Source organism: Lates calcarifer, linkage group LG10, assembly GCF_001640805.2.
Source record: "Lates calcarifer isolate ASB-BC8 linkage group LG10, TLL_Latcal_v3, whole genome shotgun sequence".
Classification (NCBI taxonomy): domain Eukaryota; kingdom Metazoa; phylum Chordata; class Actinopteri; family Centropomidae; genus Lates; species Lates calcarifer.
Window position 1 is genome coordinate 24323402 of NC_066842.1, and position 26759 is coordinate 24350160.

A 26759-nucleotide genomic window follows, 5' to 3' on the forward strand; every position below is an offset into this window, starting at 1 on the left:
GCTGTGCTCTTGTATCAGTATCTGCGTCAAGCAGCAGATTCAAATACCTGCAGATGAACTCTGATAGAGACTGGTCACTGCAGTCTTGTATCACCGGCGCCAGAATTGCTCCTCAGGTGAAAGTTTTAGATGCCAGATGTCAGAAAGATTTTCACCTCCAACCGATTCATCCACTACGGCAGCTGTTACAGGACAGGGCAGTTAATCAATCCTCTACCTTGTCAGCTATCACATTAAGGTTTACTGTCACTGTTACCAGTCTGTTTATGGTTACAGTGACCCTGCAGACCTAGCACTAATTCCTGCACAAACAGCTGCCTTTACTTTTGGAAAGACTTTAAGAAAAGGAAGGTGTTGTGAATACTCTTTATTTGAAAAACATTGTGTTCGACATCTTCTCTGACATCGTGTGTGCTCACAGCAGTGGTGCTAAACCTGTGCAGTGTTCAGAGCAGCTCAGTCAGGACTCAAACAGGAGTGGAGCAAAAAAGTGAAAACATGGGCATAAAAACATACAAGGAACCAAATCAACTGGTATAAAGGAGAGTGGAAAAATCCTCATCTATGTTGTGTAAAAGGAAAACTTCACTCTTTCATTAAGACCTTCGCATATGCTGGAAAAAGTGAATCTTCACATCAGTTACTGGCCCCCAAATCAACCATGAAGAGGCACTGATATCCACTTTCTGAGAGCTACAGTATCCTAGCAGCACAATGCACACTCAGCACTGCACATTCACAGCTGTCACACATGCTTCAGCAAAATAACATACAGTACTCTGTCTTTTAACATGTATACAGAATGCAACTCAATTCTCCTCTGATCATAGAAATAAAACCAAATCATGAGGAGGCCTGCTGATGTGCTTTCATCCATCCTTGGCTGCAGAGCAGTTCTCCTTCATTCAGATGCTGTGTGAGAAAGGCTGCAGAGGAGGTGCAAGAGAAGGCAAAGTGGTGTTTTGCCACTCAGGAGGAAAAGGAGATGAGGGGGGAGTGTGGGGATGTGCGGGAACAAAGTCTGTGTTCACACTGAAAGCAGCAAGTGGGGACGAGTGCCACTCGTTGAGGCTGAGAAAAGTTCAACTTTGCTTTTTGGCTGTTGCGAGCCAACCAGGTCTCTGTGCTCTGCTATGTCACTGTGTTCCTCTTCAGCAGGTTCGACTTCTGACTTCAGCTCAGTGTAATGATGTACATAAAGCGCTTGTTGCTGGCAGTGTGAACACTGGAGTAGAAGGGAGGTGAAGTGTGCAACCAGTCTCATGCAGAGGGTGACGGTGGGTCAGGGTCCGGCTCGTAGTGGTAAGTGGCCTGAGTGTGGCTGCTGCCGTGCTGCTGCTGGTTGCTGTGGGCCAGGCTGTGTGCAACCTGGTTCGGACCGTCCTGAGCCTGCTGGTTCAGGCCCTCGTGGGCCTGTGCGAGCTGAGGGGTCATGTTGCTCTCTGGCCCGAGCGCCGGTTGGTGGGGGTCACTGATGGCTGGCGGTTGCGGCAGAGTGTCTAGCTCGTCCACCTGCGGCCCTGGAGGGTGCATGACCACCAGCTGGTCCTGGGGAATGTCTGCGGCGGCTGCGGCGAGGTTGGTGGTGGACTTGGACTTGACACACTGGAAATCCACGTGGCGGCTTTTCCCCTCCTCCTTCTCCCAGGACATGCGGATGAAGGGGCGCTGGACATAGTTGTAGATGACCTCTGGACGACCTCCAGGACGCCGCTTCACTTTCTCTTTGTAAGTCGGGTAGCCTGAGATAACAGAACGAAAACTGATCAACAGAACCTTTCATTCTTACTGGAGTTTAAGGACCGGTTAGACTTATTTTGGAAAGTGTTATTTTGAGGCCGCTCGTGTCTGCACAGTGAATACGTAGCTGGAGCCAGCGGCCGCTTAGCGGAGCTTAGCATCAAGACTGAAAACACGGGGTAAAAGCTAGCCTGGCTCTGTAAGGCAACAAAATCTGGCTACTAGCACCTCCACAGCTCACTGACTCACATGTTCTATCTCATTCATTAATCTGCAGAAAAAACAAAGAGTAAAAACAACATCCTTTTATGGGTCCGAATATTTAGTTGCCAACACAGTTGCCAGAGTCCAGGAAGTGACTGCCGTAATTTCCGGACTATAAGCCGCTACTTTTTTCACACGCTTTCAAACTTGCGGCTTAAACAATGATGCGGCTCATTTAAAGATTTTTACGGGCTAACGAGCTTCATGCCGCAAAAACACTGAGACACCTGCAGCTTATAGACAAGTGCGGCCTGTATATGTACTTTTTTTTCTTTTTAAGTTTAGTGGGTGCGGCTTATATTCAGGTGCGCTCAATAGTCCGAGAATTACGGTGGTCTTGGCCACTTGACGTGTCAAATGGAAAACTATTCCTAGGGCTTGGATTTGAGGCTTCGTGCACAGGGACTCTGTATTAGTGCTGCTGTGGAAACTCGTGCCTCAGGTTTACAGGGTGATGGCACGCTAAATCATGCTTAGAGGCGTGGGAAATGTTTCTCACTGTAACCCTGGGGGGTTAGTGGCAGTATTTTCCCCCAACAACACAGACTGGTTCCACCACTGAATTGTTCATTATGGTTTTTGGACACAGAAAGGCTCTTTTTTATTGTGGAGATTGTGGAGAAGTGCTAATGACAAAGATCTATAGAATAATAATACGATGTGTCCAGTTGTCAAATGTTGTGCTCTGAGCTACATTCTTATACATTAACAAATTTACAAAATGTACATTTTCCCAGAGAATTTATCAAAACTCCTGATTTCAGTCATTCCAGGACCAGGCTGTAAAATACATGAAATTCTTACCTGAAGCAGACACAGAGATCAAACTGTACTGAGAGGTCTCAGGGACCCTTGTGTACTTCTTTAGGACTTGAAACAGAGTTTTTTGAGACTACAGAAAAGAAGAAAACACTCGGCTCAGTACCTTCTATTCCCAGACGGATCTTTTTCAGTCCTCTGTCCTTCAGCACAGACTTGGCCACGTCTCTGTTCTCTATGTACTTGAAGAAGCGGTACAGTTTGGTGCTGTAGATGACTGTTGGAGAGGAGAGACATTCAAAACACAAAGCCGCAACAGCAGCCAGCTCAATCAGTCTGACAGGACCCAGTCAATCTTTACACAGCTGTGCTGATTAGATCTGTTCTTATACACAGCTCTGGGATCAGCAAGATGTGTTTCTCTTATTATATTAATAATATTAGTAATCTAATGGTCATTGAGATTTATCAAGAAATGTTGGTATTTGTGTTTTATTGTGTGTTTATAGCAATGTGAACATAGGTTCAGTAGCAACTGTAAGTGGAGCAACAAAACAGGAAGTGGTATTAGAAAAGGGTGGGGCACATAAGGACATAAAGCATCTATAGATGATTTTAAACTATAAACTGTTACAGCTTATAGCCCAGAATAAATATACTACAACATCAAATAAATGCACATTATAAGTGTGTATGTATATAAATTATAAAGAGGCACCAGGCTTCAGAAAAAAACTTGAAACATGTCTGGATAAAGTGTGTAGCATGCAGCAGCTGCAGGAACTGATCGTGCCACAGTAACCTGTGTTCATAAAAGAAAGCATTTTAATCAAGTTTCTGGAAGTGGAGCTCCATCAGATTATCCTGAGCCAGCTGACACACTGCTACCACAACAGGTCACCTACTGGGTTGACTGGAAAATGACAGAGTAGTGTAAAGGATCAGCAGTGATGACAGTATCTTACTCTGTGAGTACTCCTCTCCCATCTGTGGAGGGTACTCTTCATCCCAGTCCACCACGTCATCGTCTGTCAGTACCACCACGTGACACTCCCTCTCTCCACTCTGAGCGCTGGCCACCATTAGTGGCAACACCATCTCCTCCAGGTAACACTCAAACTGACGCCGGGCCCCGTCGTTAGACAGCTCGTGCATCAGGGCACCTGAGGAGAAGCCATGAAGACATCAGTGAGGAGAGCACACCACAGAGGGAGGAAATCATATGGCACTAATGATGTTCTCATTTAGTTTTCCTCCAGTAACTGGCATAACCAAATACTATTTTAGGAAACAATGTAAGGTTATCATTATAATAAATACATTGCTACTGTCTTTTTATTATCAAATTTGAAACTGAGATTTCATTGAGGAAGTGTTTAAAAGAGTAGAATGAAATAGAAGATAAACGTAAACTAAAACAGGGTAAAACAGATGAACAGAGGAAGAGAAGTTACAGTGCAGTGCGAAATTTGAAGAAAATGGTCCCAAGTTTAACTTAACAAAATGCAGTGGCAAACAGGAATGACTCAAGCTCTGATTTAAAAGAACTAAGAGCTGGAACGAGCTTTTTAGGAGTTTATTCCAGATGCAGTGTGTGTGAGATGGTTCGTAGCAAAGCAGCAAATCAGAAATGTATTTTGTCTCTAAACCAGTCAGTCCCTTACAAACAAACATGAATTTGAAGTGTTGTAAACAATGAAACTGTTGAGAAAAATCTCTGAAACTGTTTCATGAGGAAGGAAAATGCACTTAAGTGACATTTTGACATTGTTTTATAGTTGTAGAACATTTTGACTGAGTCTGCTCTGAGCAGACCAACTAACTGACTACTGCTATCTCAAAGAATTACACTGAAATCAGTAGTAATGGTAATGGTTTGATTCTTATTCAGTGTCGTAGCCTCAAGGACAAGAGGTTCTGGAAGAACAGAAACTACGTAGCTGCAGCCTGCCCTGCTCTCTTTCTGACTGTGTCTATAAAGTTTATGAACACAGTTTATACACAGGCTGAGATTTGAGGGATTCCCTGCAAATGCTAATATGCCCAGTTTACCCTCGCTGTAATACAATGTCTTCTTCTGGGCAGTGCTGCTGATGATACAGGCAGCTCTGCATCAGGTATGACCTGAATATTACCTCTGTGCAGCCGCTTAAATGTAATGAATGCACTAATAACTCCTCAATGCAAACACTTCAAATATACAAAGAAAACCCATGGTTCATATTCACAGATTTATTCAGAACAGAGACTGATGACTAGGAACTATACAAAACCACAGCCTGTCAATACAAGAATGAGACGTGCTCACATTTGTTGGCTTTGTGTCTGCATAACAAGCATTCAATTTCACAGCTAATCATGACCTACTTAGAGCCCAACACACACACACACACACACACACACACACACACACACACACAGCAACAGCCTGTAAGCTGAGGCTCCTCCTCCCACACACAGAGACATAAACAAGAGGCACCAACATGCAAAATAACAGCACTAATATCCAGAACACACACATGTAGCATGTATCATTGTGACTGACATTTCCATGTAAAAGCAAAATGTCTCAGGTGCATCAAATATGAATTTACACAAACAACACTGATGCAAACTAACAGCTACAACAACTTTCTCCATAAGCAGAAACATTTAAAATGAAGAGCAAGATGATGGGCTGTGTCTGCTTTTAGTTATCACTGAGAATACCACTAGAATGCTACAGTAAATGACTATATGTCTGTTAACAATATCGAATCCACTGCTGTCCAAATTGAAGCTTCTAAATGACATTAAGGTAATAGCTGTCACCAAATATGCACTAATGCCCACATTTTGTAGTAAATGTAAAACAAGCTGAGTCTATTTCTAATCTCCTGTAATGCAGTGATACAATAACAATGAAAAGAATCTGTGCTCCGTACTCACCAAACAAAGTGCATCAACAAAACAGGAACTCTGTCAGTCTACAGTTCTGCACATTTCAGACCGTAAATCAACAGCTAAACAAGCAGCATGTATGTACAGTATACTCACTGAGGTCTCTGCACTTGATGGTGCTGTAGTTGAAGGAGATACAGAGGTAGTCACATGCCTCCCGCAGCTCAGGAATGGAAACGCCATCAGGACAGCGGATTATCCCTGACTTGTAGTAATCCTGCCATTTTCAGCAGCAGAACACACCCACACACACACATGCACAAACAGAAATGAATAAATGGGCAGAATGGCGGGTGCTCACACACACACACAAGCATGGGAGAAAAAACAAGACGCCATTATTGATGCTGCTCCACTCACACAAACGGCGCAGAGATAGAGAGATAGAGAGATAGAGAGAGAGAGAGAGAGAGAGAGGAGAGAGAGAGGAGAGAGAGAGAGAGAGAGAGAGAGAGAGAGATGGATGGATGGATGAGGGAGAGGAGGGGGAGGGATGAAGAGTGAGCAGTGATGAAAGCAAAATCCGGCAACGTCACAGGCACAAGGGAAAGAGGAAGAGAGAAATCCCTCCCTGTTCCACTTTTCATCCTCTCTGTCTCTATGCAGCCTGTGTCATATGAGGCAGTCACATGGGCTGTTCCCCTTAAGAGTTCTCACTAAACACCACAGGCTGTGATGGAAACATGAGAGGAGAGATTTGGGGCACACAGGACTGAAAGCTCTGGCTCTACTCACTTCCTAAGCTCCTTGGGTTTTGCTTAATGCCAAGAGACAAACACACTTGTGCCACAATCCATTATGCAATAACTACAATCAAGCAATTATTAGCTATTGAGTAATGCTCTCACAAAGACTAACAGCAAATGGATATCACTTTGCACCTGCCAGAAACGTTTAGAGGCATCAGATCAACAGAAGCTAAATAGAACATTCTTTAGGAATGGTTTCTATCCACGCTGGAGGACTGCTTCCATTTGTGACCCATCTCTGCTGCTGCCATGCTTTGTTTTCTTATCCCTTTCCTTCAGCACTAACAAACAAACAGTCTGTGTGCTCTGGGTGCAGTTACATCAAAGATATTTTATTTGCCATCCAGCGATGTGATATCTGACTGAATAGTCCATCTGCACATCATGTTGTGGTGACAATCATATTTAAAATGTCTTATGTGTAAACTAATACTTAGGTTAAGGAGTAAAGTTCAGTCATTACTTTGAAAGCAGCAGCTGATGAACAGTCTTCCCACACAATTTCAATTATTACACACGAGCTTCAGATGAAATTTTCATTTTTCCTGACCTTTCACTTTTTGAACATCACAGTGACAAACAGCTAAGTACCCTGTACTGTAATGAGACACCTGGATTTGAGGATTTTCTGTCATTCTTCTCTGCAGATCCTCTCAAGCTCCGTAAGGTTGAATATGTTAACTGCATCAATGAAAACTATGATGAAAAATATTTGTAACCTTTTAAAAGTGACCACTGAAAACAAGTGTGTTACATTTCAAACTACAAAAACCTGCAGGCAGCGCAGCAGCTATCAAGTGCTGTTGATGCAGGTGTAATGTTACTTTCGGTCAGCTATCTTTCACGTTGCGATCAAAAGGAAGGAAGTTCCAAGATAAATACTGGCTTTTGCCAACACTCGATCTCCCTCTTTGTGTTTGCTTAATGAATATAACAGTTAATATCATCCAACAGTATAACAGCTGATCTCAAACTAAACCAAGACAGTGAACAGTATTTTAGTGAGTGAATCCAGCTTCTGAATGACTCACTGCTCTGCTTACACTGACGATTGTCTTGTTGGAAGGTGAACCTTTGGTCCATTCTCAGGTCCTGAGCACTCTGGACCAGGTTTTCACAAGGGATATCTCTGTACTTTGCCCCATTCAGATTTCCCTCAACTCTGACCAGTCTCCCTGTCCCTTTTGCAGAACAACACCCCCACAGTATAATGCTGCCCCCCCTATACTTCACTGTAATGAAGCACCATGGTAGTGAGACACATCTCATCTCCTGCCCAATACCACTGGGTTAGTGATGAATGATGCCTGGTTTTCTCCAGACTTAAAACAGAGGCCAAACAGTTCAATTTTGGTTTTTATCACAGCAGAGTGTCTTATTTCTCAGTTAGTGGGTCCTTTGCAAACTCAGTGCAGGCTTTCATGTGTCTTTCATAATAGAGAAGCTTCTGTCTGGTCACTCGGTGCATTGCTGCAATAATGGCTGTGGAAGTTTCTCCTATCACCAACATCATTGCTACATTCCATCAATCTGGGCTTTTTGGTAGGGTAGCCAAATGGTAGCCTCCCACATGAAAAACACCTAAAGGACTCTCAGACTGTGAGAAAAAAGATTCTCTGGTTTGTGAAACCAAGATTGAACTGTTTGGCCCCGATTCTAAGAATCATGTCTGGGAGAAACCAGACGTGACGCTTCAAATTGGTTGACCTTCTGGAAGTTTCTCCCATCACCACACAGGATCTCTGGAGCTGAGACAGAGTGACCGCCACCTCTCTTATCAAGGACCTTCTCCCCCAATTGCTCAGTTTGGTTAGGTTGCCAGCTGTAGGAGGAGTCTGGGCTGTCCCAAACTACATTCATTTAAGAGGTTTGGATGCCACTAGACTCTTAGGAGCCTTCAATACAGCAGGGAGTTTTTTGTAGTCTTCCTCAGATCTGTATCTTGACAGAATCCTGTCTCTGAGCTCTGCAGACAGTTCCTTTGACCTCATGGCTTGAATTTTGCTCTGATATGCACTGTCAGCTGTGAGACCTTATATAGACAGGTGTGTGACTTTCCAGGTCATGTCCAAAAAATTTAGTATACCCCAGGTGGACTCTAATCAAAGTGTATAAACATCAAAAGATCAAAAGAAATGGGAAGCACCAGAGCAAAGTGTCATAACAAAGGGTCTGAATACTTAAGATATTTTAGTTTTAAATACATTTGCAAAAATGTTTAACATTCTGTTTTCAATTTGTCATTATGGGACATTAAGTGTAGATTGCTGAGAGAAAAAGTGAATTTAAACAAGTTTAGCATAAGCATTACAAAAATGTGAAAAGAGTGAAGGGGTCTGAATACTTTCTGAATGTGCTGACACTTTACTTGGCCCTTTCACAGCGTTTTATGGTTCATTAAACTACTTTAATTCCATGATATATTAAAGATGATAACTGAATAATAAATGTGTTACAGTCATCTTAGAGAGTATAACAAGATGCACTGAATTTTGCTCTGTGTATTTAACCTTGTGCTTCTGCAGCTTTCACATTAATCGCATAGATTTCAGTTAAGGCTAGACTGACACATTAATGGTAGAAAGAGAGAGTTCTAACCTCATAAGACTACCGTTATGACTTTTACATGAATGTGACACCAGTGCTTATTTGGAAACATGTTAAAACTGAAATTAGGCTTATATAATGAGGTGCATGCTTGACAGGGGCTATACAGTAGAGAAGCAGACTAATAACGTGGAGAGCAAGCGAGATGATGAACAACATATAGTCCCTGGCCAGATTCAAACTAGGAATGTTTACTTGTTTACAGTGATATATTATAAATCTGTGCTTTGTAATGGTGTTATAGTTAACTGCATTAAACTGAGATTTTTATCAATACCAAAATAGTGCAAAAACCTTACAATATAAAGCAACTCATTGTCATGGGACTGAATTAAGATCTGTCTGATACAAAAGGTATTTTAAAAAGGGCAATAGGTAGTACTTACAACGGAACTATTGGATTGGATTGCATTCATGTCCTGAAGTGTCCTCATATGGCCATATGGATGGAAGGTAGAAAAATGATTTTGAAGTTTCTGTTTCAAATAACATGATTTCAAGCTGACCACAGCTAATGTCCTCTATAAATGGCAAAATCACAGATGCCTGTAAAAATAAAATAAAATAAAAAATAAATAAAAAAACACACACACACACACACACACACACACACACACACACACTTTTTCATGTGTGAAGAATTATGTTCTTATAAAAGTGATTTCTTGGTGAATGACCATATTTCACTTTTGGCTGCTTTTTATTCTGAGTAAAATACATCATAATATAACTGTAAATATAACGGTTTCTAATTGCACATTAAAACTTAAATGAAACATTTCAACTGACTAGCAAAACAAAGAAAAAGCATTGGATCTTGTCACATGACAATTATGGCCTATAGTCTAGAAACGTTGGTGTTTAACTGTTGGTGACTAAGGCAAGGCAAAGTATTATTATATCATGGATCAAATCCTACATGGATAAAATTGCAATTTTTGCCCATCAATCTACACTGAAAGACCCATAATGAAAACATGCCTTACAAATTTTTGCAAATCCATAATAAAAAAAACTAAATTGCTGATTAACAAAGCAAGCAGGCTTTTAATTCAGTACTTTCTTTAAGCACCCTATGCAACAAATTCAGCTTCAAGTTGTCTTGGGTAAGTTTCTACAAGCTTTGCACACCTTGATTTGAGCAGTTTGCCCCATTCTCCCTAACAGATCCTCTCAAGCCCTGTCAGATTGGATAGGAAGTGTCTGAGAACTGCCCCTACTTTATGTACAGCCTTTGACTGGGCCATTCTAGGACAGTCAGAGTTTGTCCCACAAACATTCCTGCATTGTCTTTATGCTTCAGGTCACTGTTTGCTAAAAGGTGAACCGTTGCTCCAGTCTCAGGTTATGTGTGCTTTGGAACTGTGGTTTTCTTCAAGGACCTTTCTGTATTTACCTGCATACCTCCTACCTGTCCCTGCCACTGAAAAGATACCACCACAGCATGATGCTGCTGAGATGATCATCCATCCAGTAGGTTCTCCCATCTCTGCAGAGGACCTCTGTAGCGCTGTTGATACCAGTTACTGCTGGTTCTTGGTCACCTCCCTGACAAATGTCCTTCTTGCCCAGTTACTCGGTTTAGGCACTGACCAACTGTAGGTCCTGCTGGTTCCAAACTTCTTCCATTTCATTGGTATGTCATAGTCTATTGTGCTCCTGTGTTACTCAAAGCTTTAGAAATGTTTTTCTATGCCTCACCACAGTTTTATGGCTGAGGACTACAGAGTTTATTGGACTGCATGGCTTGGTTTTGGTCCTGACATGCAGTTATATACACAGGTATCTGCTTTTCTAAACTATGTCTAATCAGTTCAAACTGACCACAGGCAGACTCCAATCAAGTTCTAGACACATCTCAAGGAAAATCAAAATAAAGAGGATGCACCACAATTTGAAATGTGAGTGATTTGAAATATTTGAAATATTTTGTAAATGTGAGCTTTCTATTTTTGATTTTCAGTAAAAAAAAAATCTATCTATATCTATCTCTTGTCTTATTATAGATGAATGAGTGTAGATTAATGTAGACAGAAATGGCAATTTTAACCATTTAAAATGAAATCTACAACACAATAGTGTGCAAAATTGAAGGAGTCTGAATACTTTCTGAAACCACTGAGGCCAGACTCAAGAGGACTTCCATATAAAGACTGAGCTGAATAACCATGTCAGCAAAAGCTGTGAGGGAATGATGGACCAATGGAACAGGGGTGGGGAAAGACTGAGAGACTGGCAGAAGAAAAACAGGAACAGAGGCAGAGAAAGAGAGCTTGTAGTAGGTCTATTAGAGAGACACATCTTGGCTGTAATACATATGGATGGATATAAGGAGAGATGGGTGGTATGAGAATTAGAAAGTGAATAAACCACTGCAGTCTACTCCAAGTTTCAGAGGGGTTCTGAACTGCCTGGGCCTGAGTGAGAGGGATAGAGGGATAAAAATATCTGAAAAATAAGATGGAGACGGAAGAAGAAAAAAGGTGCAAGGAGAAGTAAAAGAAAGAGAGAAACAGAAAAGGAGAAAGACACTGAGAAAATAAGAAAGAGGAAGACAATATGGGATATTTGGTTGAGTGGACAGCAGTGAGGGACTGAGAAAAAACAAGAGACAGAAAAAGACAAGACAAAGAAAGTAAGAAAATAAGAGAGAAAGATAGAAATGCAGTGATGCAGGGAGGTGCACACAGCAAATGAGAGACAGAAGGTGAAAACACGTCAGCCTCAAATGCTTTCTCACCAGGATGGCTCTGAAGACAGTGGAACTGATGCCATCAGCCACTTCAAACTCCCCTTTTTCATTGGGTCGTGTGAAGTTGTTGTCTCGCCCAGAACCAAACATCCTGAAAGAAAACAAAAGATGAGGAAACAAAGATATGTTTCCTTAACTTCTGATTGTAAGGGACCTAAAATACAGTTGAGCAGACCAGCGAGCATCACAGACAGACAGACCAGTACAGACAGTACTGCGTCTGTCTGTTTGTGATATACATGTGAGATACATGTACCGATATGTATATTGTACATATCAGTGATAACTAACACTCACATATTAACATGTTAATCACATACAAATACTGGTCTGTTGGTTTGCCGTCTGTTACTTCATGAAAAAAAATTGTTGACTGGACTGGCAGCCTCAGAACTGTGTACCACCAGCTGAGATTTAACAGGAAATTGGCTGGAATAGCTTGGGACATGAAATGTGAGTGTAGCAAAAAAACAGGAAGAGGGCGCTGTTCTTTCAACACAAATTCAGTTACAGCTTTTACTTTCCTGAGTGTGGCAGATGGTAGACGGAGTGAAAGGTTAAAAGGAAAAAAACAAACATCCAAACTATCTATCCTCTTTACTAAAGCCAAAAAGGAAATAATAATACTGTTATATATGTATCTGGCAGAACTAGTTTTTTCCTGGTTCTACCAAGCAGAAGCTGGGTGTCATAGCAGCACTGAAGACTCATATCTAACATTCAACATTAACACTGCTTTTGTTCCAGGGCTCAACAATACATTGAAGAGGTTTTAGGAGTAAAATATCTCATGTTAGATTCCAATCTAAAATTTCTAACATGTTAATATTGTGGTTGTGTGGTTATGTTTCCAGACACAAACTTATCTTATACATTTAGACTCATAAGAGGCTGTTAATTATTCTATCCTGTAGTATACAGTACTTTTATACATTTCATGACCTTTTCACATAAGTTACTGTGTAACGTCGGGGTCACAAGCAGCTTCTACAACTGTCAAGCCTCTTAAGATGTACAACTGTGCAATTAAAATTAGGGAGGATGTCAATACAGTCTCACCCCTATCAGGTTCTTAAGAAACTGAATATGTCATATTGTGATAATTAATTCAATTAGCTAATATGACCACAGGCCACAGTGTTATATAGGCTAAGATAAACATAAACTACATAGCATTAAATGAACATTTTTAAAAATACACAAAGAGCTCCTTTTCAACGGGAGGCAATGTATTTTATGAGAAATGCTGTCAACACCATCACTTGCATTATCGTTGGCTTGAGGTATAATCTACAATTTGACTCCATATCTGCTGCATCTCACCTCAACAGTAACAATGGTATATGCTATCAAAATGGTACAAAACGTACCTTCGCTTACAGTAAACCTCTCAGTCATTACCTGCCCAGCATGGTGTTGGGTTGAGCTGTGAAGATGGCAGGATCCACCACAAATCTTGTATTGTCCACAATAAGCGTCACTCTTTCTCCCAGTCTCAGTCCACTGCGATGCCCTTCTTTACTGCTGAGGTCATACACATAGATCATATCGCACGGTCCTTGGCCCAGAGTCTTGGAGTGGTGGTCAACTCCAGGAGGACCCAGGGACCGAGGTATGTGTCCTCCAATCAAAGTTCCTCCAATGTGGGAATAGGGAAGAGAAACCCTGGGAGGGCGTGGACTGGAAGACCTAGAGGACGAGCCTCCATCACCACGTTCACGATCTGAGGGAGAGAGGAATGTATAAAGCTCAACAAGGAAGCCTCCTGTCAAACACAAACACACACTTTGTTAGGAGATGGAGAAAGTAATAACAGATGGGCAACTAAACTCTTTTTCTTCTGACTTTCGGGTAATGATAATATATGTTTCTTTTCTCCGCACCATGCTGCCGAGTGGGAGATGTGACATTCCTGATGCAAGGCGTCAGCTGGCTCTCTCCTCTCTCATGGGAGGAGTCTCGTGAGCGATCGCTGGAGCGCCGCCGTTGTTCCCGGTAATGTTCTGCTCCCCCTCTTTCTCTCGCACCACCAACAGCGCCACCACTGGGGCTGGATCCATACAGACTCATGGTGCTGACCTGCTGCTGGTGGTTGGAGTCCGACACTGACAAACCACACTGCCGGTCACTGATGAAGATGAGAGCACACACAGAAGAAATCAAAGTTATGAACAGGTCTTTCATTTCTCCTCAACAGCTGTTGAACTTGACATCAGACCCCACAACACTCAGATTGTCATAAATACAGCTGTGTCATTATGATTACTCTGACAGTTGCAAAATACTGACCACATTACTGATGCCTCAAAATATTTTGTGTTCCAAATGTAGTCTGTTAACTATAACTCTTTCTTTTCTTTCAAAAGTGAGAAAATGTAATACTTTGCACAGATAAAGGTACTTCATGGCATGGAGAACAGAAAAAGGGTCAGACTTGCAAATACTTGGGATCACGACTAAGGCTATAGGATACGCAAAAAAATAATATTGCAAGTATTTTGACAGATATTGCGATAGCAAAATGATGCACACCATTTCACTTTCACTGAAAAAAAAAACTAAAAACAATGATGATGTAATTTTCACTGGGGTCTATACCCAACAAGCATGTTCCCTTATGTCTGGAGAACATGATTTCAAAGCCGAGGCATCTGTGTAAGAACACAATGCTTCATTCACAATTGTAAGTTGTGACACATTTTACCTATTAAAACATTTAAGCCCCTGCAATCAAGATATTGCACTTGGCCAAACTGAGATTCTATTTTTTTATTTTTATAATTGTTGAGCCTGAATTGTAACACATTTCAAGCTTGGCACTAGCTTTTCAGCAAATTTTCTTTAACATAAACAGTTAAAGACCACATAGACAGTGGTCATTCTTAGCCATTTAGAGACTTCAAGTTTAGCTAATGATGAGACAGACAACAAACCAGGCAGACTCAGGATAGACAAACATGACAATGTTAAGATGAGGATTTACAGCATACTAATGCTCGCTACTCCTCAACCCCAGGTGACATAAAGAAACTATGGCTGGACATGGAGGAGACAATCAATTAAAACTTTCAGACCATCTCCCAGCCAACCATGGAACCAATGAAGCATATTCTATGACATTTTTGTTGTCATGGCACCCCTGTAAGACTGAATTCCAAACTACCATACAAGTTTCCTTTATTCACAACTTCAAGTCCAAGTTGGAACACAGTACTTTTCATTCAGAAACTCAAATGTACTGATGCATGATTTCATGGAGCAATTAGATTACTTGGTGTATAGACTAGATTCTCTCTAGGCACAGTCACACTTGCACTGGTGCAGAAATTACTCAGGGGTAAAGGGTTTGTTTTTTGCGTGCTGAGCTGTGGAACGACAAGAGAGCCAGTAAAAAGTCTGCAGTCAACTCATGTGAACCCTTAGAGGGGCTGAGTGCTGCAGAAACAGGACCGGCAACAAACCACCAACGTCAGTTTGCAGCTACAGACACAGACCACCCCAAGTATCCATTAGAGCGTGTATCCAAGTGAAACAATGAGAGAGCAGAACTCACTTAGGTAAAGGACAACAAACAGAAATTTTCAGATTTTTTTTTTTTTTTAACTGATTTTATTACAGGAACAACCCCTCAACCTTGCCTCCAAGCAAGCAATGCCTCCTGGAGTGGTTCTCTGTAATTCAGTGTTTTTCAAGAGACGGACAAGTAGCCCTGAGAGAGCTGTTATAATATCTGACCTCCATTTCAGAAAGGACTTTAACACACAAACACAGCCTCATGCATGCATTAATGCAAATGTGAATGGATGGGATTCTTTTTGGGGTTTTCATTTTTTTAAAACAAAATAGTGCCTAAAATTTTGCATTCATATAATGTACATGTTCAAAAGTACTGCCATAAAATGCACTTACAATGGACATTTGAAATAAATGAAATGGTAATGGTGATCTAAACACAAGATGTAAGGAATTAATATAAAAGGGCAGACATTAGAAGTACTCACAGGTGTGTTTTAAGGTAACTTTTATTTTCAGTTATTTTCAGTGTAAATCAATCAGATGATTATTTTCTAAATTAATGTGAATTAATATATTTCAATGGAAGAAGCAGAATAATGTGTGGACTGTCTGACACAAGCTGCTTGTTTCCATAAGAGTAAAAAATTGATGATTCTCTATCACCAGATACTAAAAGATGTTCCAAAGACATTCCATTGTGACATAGTAGCTGCCTATCTGATCAATAGCGTTGAGGTTATAAGGCAGAAACCTCCAGGTCTCAGTAATGAAGAGTACCTTGCTCTCTTGAGAGGAGCTGCTATGAAATATAATGATGACTGTCTACTGTGGGCTACGGCATCAGAGAGATGGAAAATGGGAGCACGTAGGGGTGGTGGCACAGAGAGAAACACATAGTTTTATTATTTTATAGAAAGAAAATGGAGTCAGTGACATATAAAGGGCCTGAGTACTGCCTCCTACTCCACACAGCATACAACTGGATACACATAAATAAACCATGAACACATAAAGCCCTGACTTAGCTAAATGAGGCAGATTTTGCATGTAGTTATCTGTTCTAAAAAAAATGAAACAAATTAAGTGCAGGGTGCACTGTTAATGAATTACTTAATACTTTTATTTCCATACACCATGTTTAGTGAATAAGCTACATATGTTTTGGCAGAGCTTTAAAAGCTGGTAATGAGAGACACCTCCCTGGATATCAATGTGCTGGATGGCTGGATAACTGCTGATGTGAAGACTGGCTGGCCAGCTGACTAGCGGACTGACTGGGTGGCTAATTGGGTGACTGTCTGGGTGAGCCGATCCAGACAGAACGGACCAAGATGTAGAAAGGCCAATGAAGTGATGCCAAAAAATGATCAACAATGCAGTATAATGACTGCACATCACCTTGAATTCCCACTAACATCTACACTACACCTAGTCAAAGTCACAGATTCATTTTGTTTGATAGTGCCCCCATCCAGATCAAGACAAACATTAACACAGACCCTACATGGACACAAAAAATGTAAATGTACACATAAAAATGATTTAATAACATCAAAATTAAAAATGTACAGAAAATCAAGGGTTCTGGTTAACTTCTGAATTTTCAGTTCTATTCACAGGGTAACATTTCAGAAATCAAAGAGTAAACCAAATCCCCTCTTTTTCTGTCTTCAACACGTCAGCTTCACAGTGCAGCTGCATAGTCTAGCAATGTCCTTGAACACAAGACAGAGGGTCACCATAGCAGCTGAGGAAAGGAAGAAATGTGCACACAAAGATGCACGCATACACACACCCCTCTCCTTCTGGTTTAATGTGTTCAAGTGAACCGACTGACATGGACAGACGACAACCTCTTTCAGTCCTTCAGTCTCTATTACAGACGCTACTTATTCAAAGTGTGAAAAACAACAGTCAGGACTATTCATAAAAAGGCAAAGAAAAGTAGTCAAGTCTATCATTCATCATACCCAGATTAAACATTTATACTGAATATTGCCGTGAACTATTTGCTCACCTTTTTCAAACTGACCACAAGTAACCATAAGTGGCCTGGTCAGATGTGACTGTTGAGTATATTTGCACCAGTGCCTTACACAGCATAAATGCATGTTTTATCTGCAAATGGATTTTAATGTTGTGCAGAAATGGGACAGTAAAAACAAAAGCGGGTCTTCCAGCCAAACAGGCAGGCAGCCAGTGGCCAGCCTAGCAGTGCAGAAGGAACAAAGGAACTGAGGAGGCAATATTTCACTCACAGCAGACAGCTCCTCTCATCTTTCACATGGCAATGCAAATGTACACCAGCCAAGATTTCACAGAGCCAGAAAGAACAAGAGGGGGCTAACATTTCACTTGTTCAATTTCCTGTTACTGGGCACCACCCTCCTGATACCACAATTTCCCCTTTTCCTTTGCTGACTGGGTCAATGGCCTATAGTGCTTACAAAAGCCCTGGATGAAGGTTTAATGTGTGAAGTGTTCAGCAGCCCATCTAAAACAAAATAAGTCAGACAAAGATGCAAGGCATCCCAGCAGTCTATTAAAAGCATGAGGTGAGAGCCCCAAGGGGTGAGGGTCCCATCTATTATTTAGGGACTGCTGACACACTGATGGGCAAAGGCAGGGAAGCTGCTCTGTGCAGCAGTCTGGGTTGAAATCCAGCAACATAAGAACAAAAATATGTTGACTATAAACCAACAGTATTATGAATAGCATCCTTACTCCAAAGAAATCATGCAAATCAGAAAGCATGTCTTTTGGGAATATTATGGAATATCATGATTCATCATTTGATTTCACAAAATCACTCTCTATTCAGCACCAGAATTAGACAGAGTCCCATCAGGGATAAGAGAGTCTGTGATTTTCTTTCTAGGACACTATTATAATTCCTTTAATTACAGTAAATCATACCAAGAGATTACACTAACAGCGTGTACATCTAACACAAAGAGAGAGCTAAAACATCGGTGCTTTGCAAGCGGACGTGCACCTACCGGTCGGTATCAGAGGGCCAAGTGAAGACAAAGCAGCAGGGAATGAGCTGCGGGATGACAGCGGCACAAAAGCCTTGCGCTCCTCCGAACAAAGCGGGCTTTCCGGCAGCTTCAACATCCTCGCTCATTACTTTCCAACTTCATCAGCATCGTTTCACGCACTTAACACAGACTTTAAGTCGCTTGTAAAAAAAATTAAAAAAAAAAAAAAAAGAACCACCGCTTCCACCCAAAGCTTTAAATGTATCCACAAGACGAGGGAGGCGCACACCGGCTAGGCATTCAGTGTCACCGAAAGGACCTTAAACTGTGAATGGCCGCGTGCTTGACTGAATCAGAGCGATGTTGCCTTCACGTGCTCCGCGTAAGGTACCACTTCTGAGTGCTCGATGAAGCAGGAGTACATTTCACGGAAGCGGGTCATTAATACCATTTACCTATATCATTTCACCCAGGATTCACAGATGTCATATGTGGCAAATGATATGGAAACTGTACAGTAGGCTATGTAGGAATTACAGTTTTCTACAAAACATCACCATTTCGGCTAATCGAGGAAACTGAGGGAAGTTATTCCAGTCATAATGGATAACTTTTGTAAATATTCTCAACAAAGTGGAGCAAATAATGGTAAAGGACGTTGCCATTCGCCTTGGCAGATCGATCTTCCAGTATGTGTATGGTCCCATTCAGACCCAGGAGTATCAATAGATAGGCTCTTTCAAACAGGACCGCACTGGCCCAGTTATTGCAATATCTACGTCTTTTAAAGGCAGCATCAAGCATTCTATACTATACTATACTATAGTATACTATACTATACGGGAAGGACGTTCCATATCCCTGGTTTGGCTACATTGATAGAAACACATGCCTAATAAAATATACTGTAATTGATTTCTCAAATGTTCCGCTCATCTCCTCTGCTCCTCCAACAGCACGATTGCAGGTAGAAAACACAACAAGTCATCAAGACGTCATTTTATAACAGAAATTTTAAGGGCCGTGGTTGATTCGGTACTGTGACCCGCGCAAGAGGATCTGTATAGGCAATTTCACCTTCAGAACTTTACATTACAAAATAAAATATAGTATTCCGAGTCTACTAAGGCATATAGCTGAGTAAATCTTGCTATCAATAGCCTACTCTGTAACGACTTATAAAACAGTAAAGATAAAGGTGCCATCCGCAGAAAAAAAAAATCTGTAATTCTATGATTCATTTACACTGATTTCAACCCACTTTCTGAATGTATCTGGTCCATTCTTGGTACCAAATTAAAAGTTACATATTGAACATTCATTCATATGCAAAGTATATGTTATACACAATGCATTTGAAACGATACCAACAGGCTACAGTCACTGGTGTCGCTTCAAGTTAACGTCAACAACCAGAGGAGCTGACATTTACAGACATGTAAATTTACAGCAGTGTAACGTTAGCGTAATATGGCATTCGTTACCATTAGCTAAGCTGAATGAAAAATGAAACAAAATCATAAATGTAATGCTAAGGAATTGCTCTAACATTGTCCCTCGTTGCTGGACATAGGTTACAGTTGGTCTGACAATACGGACTACCTTTACCATTTAAAGCTACACATTTTACTGCTGATGAACAGAGCACCAAAAGAAATACTCTGTTCTGTCTCGCACATCAAGCTTTAATTCTGATACTGCTCAGTCGACGATTTACATCTAAAGTTGCCATTATTGCTTTTAATATGTCAGAATGTATGAATTTACCAACGATGTAAAAAAAAAAAAAAGCGAGAAGTCACTCGGCACCATGTTTTACAGAGACTTCTGAGTGGCTAAGAGGATTTTAGACTTTTTGGTTAGCCTGTTAAGTTAGCTTTAACCGCTAAGCTAAACACATCGCCAGCAGTTGGTCGGCTAACGTTAGCTTGCTGGCTATATAAACTGGAGAATATCACAACTTTACCTCCTTGCGTCACATTCCGGTTCGACGTTATGCCCGGTTGCTGAAACAGTCCGTTGTGCAATCAAACAAATGTGTGGACGACAAGAGTCAAGAGTTTTCGTAAAAACTCCTAGTTTACATGAACTGCACTTTTGCTCTGGGATCTTTGTTTTGGTCTGAAACAGCGGAGGTCACGTGAGAGCTATCGCGATACAACAGGGCACTCTGAGGGACAATCACGGAGACAATTGCCCTCGTGCACTCATGCACGCAACGCAGTCAAAGACTGTATGAACGCAGTTATACACACATAGTGTGTTATTTGTATGAGCACACATTTCTGAATGCAAGAATAACCAACTGTAAAAACAACATTAAAAACAATTTACTCATGTACTTTTTTATTCATTCATATAATACACATCTAGCATAGTTATAAAAAAATAAAATGCCCTATTTTATATAGGCAAGTTAAATATAGGCCTCGACTACATATAAAAAATATACAATTGATGTCTGTGTTGTTGAAGTTTATAGCCTCTTATTAAGCCTTAGACATAGGCTATACATTCGTACAAAGACAGGAAAGCCCGTTGATAAGGGCGTTGTTAACTTAAAACAACACCGTTGGTCCAACTTGATTCGTCAACACCACCGGTTACACAGGCCTAAAAGTGCATTCACAACAGGGAAGACAGTTTCCCTCAGTTCCGTTAGAATCAGTCTCATAAGTAAAATACAGTGAATATAATGAAAATGTACACTGATGCATTCCAATAAAATAAGGACACATTAAGACATCTCGAAACGATTCAAATGAGATAGGAAATAGCCTGAAATTCTTTAAAGAGAATGTTGTAAATGTTGCTCAGAGTCAGTTAAAATCAGGACTGCTTTGACTTTAGGAGCTTTTCCAAGAAGTTCAAAGCGTACTGAATCTCCTCTGGTGTCAGGTCGGGAAGCTCCTCGAGACGCAGCCTCCTCCTGGTCCGGCCCACCTCCTCGCTGCTGCCCCGGGCCGCGGCGGTGTGGATGCCTCGGAGCCTCATCTGTAACCACTCCCGGCGCTCCTGCACCTGCTTGTGCTCTCCGACGTTGTGCATGAGCTGGACCTCACTCACCGTCCTTTTTCTGTACTCAGGATAATGACATATAGGCTATGTTAGTTTACTTGTGCAGAAACAGGACTGTGATGTTGATGTAATGACCTTATGAAGGTGATCTTAATTGATCTGAAAGAAGAGATAGGAGGGGAAATTACCTTAGGGGACGGCCTTCACTGAGAGTGGAGAGATGTAAAATGCAGAATGAAATGAACACGACTGCATAGTCCCTGTTTCGCATGTTGACCTTGACGACCTGTTGAAATTTAAAAAATTGAAACGCAAATCAGGTTTTCTTCTAAAGCTGTCAAAAATAAAGCTGTAGAAGCACCATAGGAAATAACTGAATTCAGTTTTAAATGTTGAAGTCCCTATATTCCCACATCATGTTAAAACTTAAAATCTACTACAAATAAAAGCAGATATACAGACTTCTGAAAATCAATGAAGGAATGAACTTGAGTTGATACCTCTAGTGGTGGCTCTCCCTCAGTCTGATAAAAGTGGTGGTGGGTAGCTCCTATCAGTTATGATAACCACTGGACTCCCAATCTTCCTTTTATAGCCCCTGGGCCCAGCCATTGATGAGCTGCCTTCATTATTGCTGTTGATGTCACACCTCCAGCTCCTGGAGGGGGAAGGACAGGAATGGCAACACCTCCTCTGAGCTTCAGGCTTTCATCACTGTCATGCCAGACCAAATGAATGGCTTGTCATGTTGAACCCAAATACCCTCAGACACACACACACACACACACACACACACATGCAACAGATTTCGAAACGTTAGGAATGTCCTGTATTTCCGTGAACATGAATCTATTGATTTCTTTCATGTTTGTTGAAATATTTTTATTAAAAGGGTTTTACATAAAAAAAAAAAAACATTTCCCTGTCCCAGAGACACTTTCCCAAGCACTGTTTTGTAGCACAGAACTTCCCTTTACATTTTCAATTTCACAGGCCTCTCTTTTATTTTTTATGTTTCTGTGGACAGGTCAGATCTATTAGTCCACATCTAATATGACCTTTTTTGTCTGACTCACAGCCCATCTCACAACAATAGCACCAACATTTGGATGGATTTATGATGCTCATTGACCATTAGGGAGTCTCCCTGGTTACATAGACACTTTACTCAAGAATTAACATTGTTTTAATGAGTCTGTCTCCCAAAAAAGAGCTTTTACAGCAACCTGACGTCAGAGAAAACATCCCGAATCAAAGACTAACTGGGAGTTCAGGAGTTGTGTCAGTGGGTGATGCTGTTGCCGTCACTGTCTCGATCATAACTGATGTGTGTGTATGTGTGCATAAACTTGAGAATCTCTGAAGACCTGGGAATCATAACCTGCTCAGATATATTTTTTTGAACTTTTTTTTAACTGGAATGTTTCAGAAACTGGATAGGTTCACAGTTTTCAAATCTGATTTACAACAGACTGAAACTGTTTGTGTTTGATGTGATTAATGTCCTGTTCATACTGGCCATTAAATTAGTGTGTACCTAAGTTGATGGGGGATAAACTCCGCTGTCTTTTTAGTACAAAATTCTACAAATTACTATGTCTACATCACAGCTCAGTATGGAAACATATTAAACATATTGATATGTTTTTACACAGAACAAGGACTGTGGTTAAACAGTCATTTCACCTAAGGTACAGAACATGACTTCTCTCCCAAGGTGTTATGTCAGTGTGCATTTGGTTTTCTTTGCTCAGTTCTTAAGATTTCTGCTTGGAAAACTCAACAGCAAGGTCCAAGAATGTCCCATTTTCATGCAATATTCCACATAACATGTTATGGACAGTTGTTGCTGCAATTACAACAGTTGTTATTGAGATTTTCCAATGTCATTTTTCAATGACAAGCAACACGAATGGAATTCCACTGACCTCTATTATATGGAGGTGGTGACAGATCTCTTGTGGGTGAATATCTTAAAACTCGGATAAATAAAACCCAAGATATCTAACCTTAGCCTAAGCCTATACTGGAAAGTGGAAATATTAGTTATTGTGTGATTTGGGCGAACATAACATAAGCTTTTACGGGGAAAAATCTGTTTGAGTTAGAATAATAAGATTGAATACATTCAATATATGTTGCCAACATATGTCAAAAAATATTAGGAAAAGGTTCTTAACCAGCTGCAACATGTGACTGTGTTACATTATGTATTTTATTCTATTTTTGATTATAAGTGATCTTTTCGCTTTCAGGTCTCTCATCCATAACTGTTCAATTTCAAATCTCCTGCCTCTCTGTCTGTCATTCAGGCATGTCTCCCCTCGGCTTTCAGCCACAGGTGTCTCAAGGGTGATCAACCCACAGGACCACACAGCTTAAGCATGCAACTAGTTGTTATGGTCACACACACCACACATTAGGTAATCACGAGAGCATGACTTGTCCAAATGTAGCAAGGGCTGGAAATGGCTCTGTCATGACACAAAGACTGTGTTCATACCAAGCCCCTTAATCCGTAGTGAAACTGATTTAAGGCCAGATGATTCTAAAAATTGGAAAAATGAGACTTCATACTGCAGTTGTAGAGTGATGTATCTCATGATGAAGAGCCACCAGCAGAGTAGATGTGTCGTTTTAGCCAAGCAAACTGTGGAACTTTAAAACTTTAAAGCCCCATTGTCATGGTGACAGGTTCGAACGTACTGATCATCATCATCCTCACAAGCTGCTGAGGAGAAAGGAACGTGATGGCATCAATATAGAGGGCAGAGTACAACGCAAATGCAACTGAAGGATTTATAAGTAACTTTTATTTTCACTGGAGAGGATGGGAAAAGATGTAGATGTGTTTAAAGGTGTATTGTAAATACAAATACATTTCAACAAAATCTTTTTTTTTTTTTTTTTTTTTTTTACAGTTCCTGGGTTCTTTAAGTTTTACATGTGAGATCTTTTATTCCAGCAATTGGAAGATGTGAAAGAATCATTGATATTTTACCATGACATAGAAGCATCTAGTGCCACCATTATTGATTATCGTCTGGCGTCAGCCATTGCATCTAACCAACAAACAGATCAAGTGATCAGTGATTAAAGCTGTTTACATACCAGCTTTACAAGATTTACAGTGATCGGTGGGGCCCTTCAGAGACACTGACCTCCACCTGCTTTCCTGTGATACTATTACAGACTATGGTGGCCACAGCATGCTTAGATGACACCCGCTGAACATGTCGACCTCTGACCTTAGCTTAGGGTCCTAAACCTTGTCATCCTCATTACCTCATGCTGCCTCTATGTGTAGAGTGTGCAATGGCATGCAAAAGTAACAACGTGCATGGGAATATAACAAGGCAAGAAACCTCAAGTCAAAGTCAGCAGTCCTACAACAACATCATCCGACGGTCAAATGATACCAGATACAAGACTAAATTGTTTGTAACAGAGTTATTTTTATACCTACAGAAACTGTGCTTAGTGAAGTGGTAAACAAAGGAATTATTAACATGCTGGACATCACTATAACATAACATTCACAGCTATTGCAAGGTACCAACAGTAAGCCAAGCTGGTCTTCAAGAAGTAAGAATAGTTACAGGGGAGTAAATAAGGAGAAGAGGACTGCTATTTCAGACTAGGCTTTGACTTTTATAGAGGGTGACAGCATGTCCTGAGATGGGTGACAGAGAAGATAAATAACATCACACAGATGCTACTCGTCTCAAGTCACTCAAAAGAGAGTTTGGAGAAAACAAGAGTACTGTTCAATACAGGTTGTAGTAGGTTGTGATTAAAAAGTGAATTCATAGAAAAAAAATAACTGAAATAATTTGATTGGATCAAAAAAAAAAGAGAGAGGATTATACAAAATGAAGAAAACAGGAACATTTAAGTACTTAAATCTACAGTTACTGATATTTTAGCCACTTGCTGAAAACTCGATTTGACAGTGAGTAGTAATGCCTCAGAGTGCAATGTGATTGACAGAATTTACTATGCAGGGAGAGGAGTCGACGTCCGAATGAGCTCATGTACATTACTGGCAGTTCATTACTGCTGCCTGACCCCCTTTTCCCAGAAGTGACTTGTCCTGCCTCCTAAGGCAATGCACCATCATTTTACTGCCACTAGACACCATCACTCCAGATCTTTGCTCCAGCCTGAAATTCCTTCATTTAGCTGGGTTGATTGCCTTGATCAGGCATGTGCACATTCCACCAGTTTAACAGATGTTTTAAAGCAATAACTCTGCCATCATCTTAAAATGTGTAAATCTGCCTCTAGAATTTCATCTGAATGGGGATGATCAAATGGCCAATCATCCCCCCAACATTGTTTCCCCAACATTATAGTGTTGTTGGCAGTTTATCCAAGATCTCATCAGTCAATCTTAGGAAAGTAAACCAACACAATTTTTTTTATTCCAATTATTGAGTTGATGTCAGCAGTGACAAACTGACACTATGAATCTGTGACGTTTTAATGCTGTGGATGATCTGTGTATAGACACAGACAAGAGGGTGTTAGTACTTGTCAGAAAGTATGCATGTTATATAGATGTTTTATGCTTTATGTGCTGTTCGGATTGTTCATAGAATATTTTTTGACCCAGTGGTTTTGGCTATGTTACTGTAAAGATAAGGGGATGCCAGTGTTGGCTGGGCAACCACTTTGGTCCAGACTGAAATATCTCAGCAACTACTAAATGGATTGCTTTACAAATGTATACAGACATTTGTGGCCCCCAGAGGATGAATCATATTGGCACTGGGGATCCCCTGACCCTAATTCACCTAAATCAACAGCAGAACAAAGGATGAACTGTAATAACTTTGGGCTTCTGCTAACTTTTGATCAACGGGTAAATGAAATCATTTGATTAATTTGGTCTACAGTACCCCAAAAAACTAATGACAGTCGCCTCAGCTGTACCCTGTGTTTAGTGCTAATTAAAAAAGTTAGCATACAAACACACTAAACTAAGATGATTAACATGGTAAATATTATACCTGCTAGACATCCATGAGTATCTCAGCATGCTGAAATTTATATCACAAATGTACTAAAAGAATCACAATGCCTCTCAGACTCTTAATGATGCTATTTTCACTTTATTTTTTCAGGACATTCACAGGCTTTCCTGCAGCCTCACTTGGCCTGGAATAACCAGTAGCATATGGTAGCTAATGTTTGCAAACTTTGGATAGATATTGCTATGTAAGTGACATTAGCTAACTCCATGACAAGTGTCATGTATTGTTGTTATTGTATTGTGTTACTATGGCTGCTGTTAAGCTGAAGTTAAGGTCAAACAAATTAATTAACTCTGCGTAGCTGCAGTATGTTTGTGTATGTATGTATGTGTGTTGTGTGTATGTATTTAAAGGAAGTCTAAATTCCTCTCAGCTGCCCCCTCCCTGCAGGATTCAT

At 40.7% G+C, this 26759-nt stretch overlaps 2 protein-coding genes across 4 annotated transcripts; both read right to left on the reverse strand.

Moving 5' to 3' along the window:
- Nucleotides 1-352: 352 nt before the first annotated feature.
- On the reverse strand, nt 353-20459 carry LOC108902324 (BTB/POZ domain-containing protein 10). 3 transcript variants are annotated; one of them, XM_018704168.2, is made up of 8 exons: nt 20275-20459; nt 13695-13939; nt 13213-13576; nt 11800-11902; nt 5800-5920; nt 3729-3926; nt 2930-3040; nt 353-1742 (listed from the first exon to the last, which is right to left on the reverse strand). In XM_018704168.2, exons 2-8 carry the CDS (start codon nt 13879-13881, stop codon nt 1261-1263), a joined length of 1566 nt encoding a protein of 521 aa, XP_018559684.1. In that variant the 5' UTR covers nt 13882-13939; nt 20275-20459; the 3' UTR covers nt 353-1260. The 3 variants fall into 3 exon arrangements, with proteins under 3 accessions (XP_018559684.1, XP_018559682.1, XP_018559683.1); XM_018704166.2 differs by lacking the exon at nt 20275-20459 and adding an exon at nt 18327-18701; XM_018704167.2 differs by lacking the exon at nt 20275-20459 and adding an exon at nt 18327-18696 and having other exon boundaries at nt 13213-13534.
- A 211-nt stretch (nt 20460-20670) lies between these two features.
- LOC108902299 (parathyroid hormone) lies at nt 20671-21868 on the reverse strand. Its single transcript, XM_018704098.2, has 3 exons — nt 21827-21868; nt 21515-21612; nt 20671-21384 (listed from the first exon to the last, which is right to left on the reverse strand). The coding sequence occupies exons 2-3, from the start codon at nt 21595-21597 to the stop codon at nt 21138-21140; spliced, it is 330 nt and encodes a 109-aa protein (XP_018559614.1). The 5' UTR covers nt 21598-21612; nt 21827-21868; the 3' UTR covers nt 20671-21137.
- Between the last annotated feature and the right edge of the window lie 4891 nt (nt 21869-26759).

Coding starts and splice junctions, on each gene's coding strand:
- LOC108902299 (XM_018704098.2), bottom strand. CDS start 21,597: ATGCGAAACAGGGACTATGCAGTCGTGTTCATTTCATTCTGCATTTTA. Junction 21,385..21,514: donor AGTGAAGGCCGTCCCCTAAG/GTAATTTCCCCT, acceptor TCCTGAGTACAG/AAAAAGGACGGTGAGTGAGG.
- LOC108902324 (XM_018704166.2), bottom strand. CDS start 18,454: ATGAGCGAGGATGTTGAAGCTGCCGGAAAGCCCGCTTTGTTCGGAGGA. Junction 11,903..13,212: donor CCCAACACCATGCTGGGCAG/GTAATGACTGAG, acceptor GTTTTCTTTCAG/GATGTTTGGTTCTGGGCGAG. Junction 1,743..2,929: donor GATCCGTCTGGGAATAGAAG/GTACTGAGCCGA, acceptor CTGTTATCTCAG/GCTACCCGACTTACAAAGAG.